This window comes from Merops nubicus, unplaced genomic scaffold, assembly GCF_000691845.1.
Source record: "Merops nubicus isolate BGI_N331 unplaced genomic scaffold, ASM69184v1 scaffold36511, whole genome shotgun sequence".
NCBI classification, from domain to species: domain Eukaryota; kingdom Metazoa; phylum Chordata; class Aves; order Coraciiformes; family Meropidae; genus Merops; species Merops nubicus.
In genome coordinates this window covers 720-2038 of record NW_008588263.1, presented here as the reverse complement: position 1 = coordinate 2038, position 1319 = coordinate 720, and the positions used below count along the sequence as shown (strand labels likewise).

The window sequence follows — 1319 nt, the reverse complement described above, 5'->3', positions numbered from 1 at the left end:
TTAGTGGTTGACTTTAATTCTGCACTGCACTTTTACTACAAGGATATAAAGAATAAATAGCAGATACTCTTCATTTACATAGGATTAAGTCATTCAAACTGTTCTCTCTATTTACAATAACGTTGTGCTCTAGGCGTTTATTAATTTTTATTTTAAATCTAAAGTCCGTAAGGAAAAAGAAAGAAAAAAAAAAACCTCACACACACGCTTTCCGAATAATGGAAAATAGCTTTTAAACGTTTTCTTATCAAAAAGTTTGGTTTGTATTTTTTAATCCTTTTATTAAAAAAAAAAACAAGGAAAATATAAGGAGTTCTGATTTTGCACTGAATGAACCATTACTTATGTCTATCACAAAGAAATAAGAGCACTGAGCAAAAAAAAAAAAAAAAAAAAAGATACATTAGCAACGATCAGGGTAATAGTCTTAAAAATACAGTAGACGCTGATTATTTCACGTATAATACTGACCTTTTAATAGTATATTAAACCGGTGCCATATATACACACAATATACATTCTCCTACACGTTACAGTGCATTACAACGTTAACCAGAAAGCAAATGTCTTTTATTTTTGTTGCAGCAAAGGTCCACGTGAGTCCGCTGGAGAAGGGGCGAGAGCAGCAGAGCGGTGCAAGCCCTAGCAGGAGCACTTGCACTCCGCGATGATGGGGTACTGGATGGGTATCCATGTGCACCTCTGCCCTCCCCGACGCTGGCACCTCCACCTCAGGATCGTTAAATGCACGGACTTGGCAGGTTTGCAAACCATGCCTTCGGGGACCGAACAAGACCTTTTACTGTAGCAGCTGCCCACTTTGACATACCGGGGCCAAAAGCGGCTGCCGAGATCGTTCCACGTGTATAGGACCGGGCAGAAGGTCTGGGACCAGAGCCACATCTGCAGCTTCCTGCGCAGCTTCTTGCTCAGCCTGTGCTTCTTGCCCGGCTGCAGCCCGTCGTAGAACTCCAGCCCTTTGATTTCGCTGGGCATCGCTCCCGAGGGTCTCTGCCTGAGCAGCAAGTCCAGCTCAGCTAGATCGTCCACTCCAAGCCGGTCCTCGGGCAAGGAAATAGCCATAAAGTTAGGGTCGAAGTGTCCGCCCATGAGGTTCCTTAGCAAGGTCTCGTTAAGATCCTTCTCCTTGGGGTCAAATATAGGATCCGGGTGCTCGATTAGATCCACCAAGGGCAAGTTGTCGCTGGGAGCCGGTCGGATGTGCAGATAGTGCTGGCAGGCGCCCTGCTCCAGCCGGAGACCCAGCAGAACCACCAAGGCGTATATAGTCACAAGGCACTGGGAATGATCCATCCTTG

At 45.3% G+C, this 1319-nt stretch overlaps 1 protein-coding gene across 1 annotated transcript; it reads right to left on the bottom strand.

The window, feature by feature from the left end:
* Positions 1-256: 256 nt before the first annotated feature.
* Positions 257-1314, bottom strand: NOG (noggin). Its single transcript, XM_008949217.1, has one exon. It carries the CDS (start codon positions 1312-1314, stop codon positions 643-645), a length of 672 nt encoding a protein of 223 aa, XP_008947465.1. The 3' UTR covers positions 257-642.
* Positions 1315-1319: the final 5 nt, after the last annotated feature.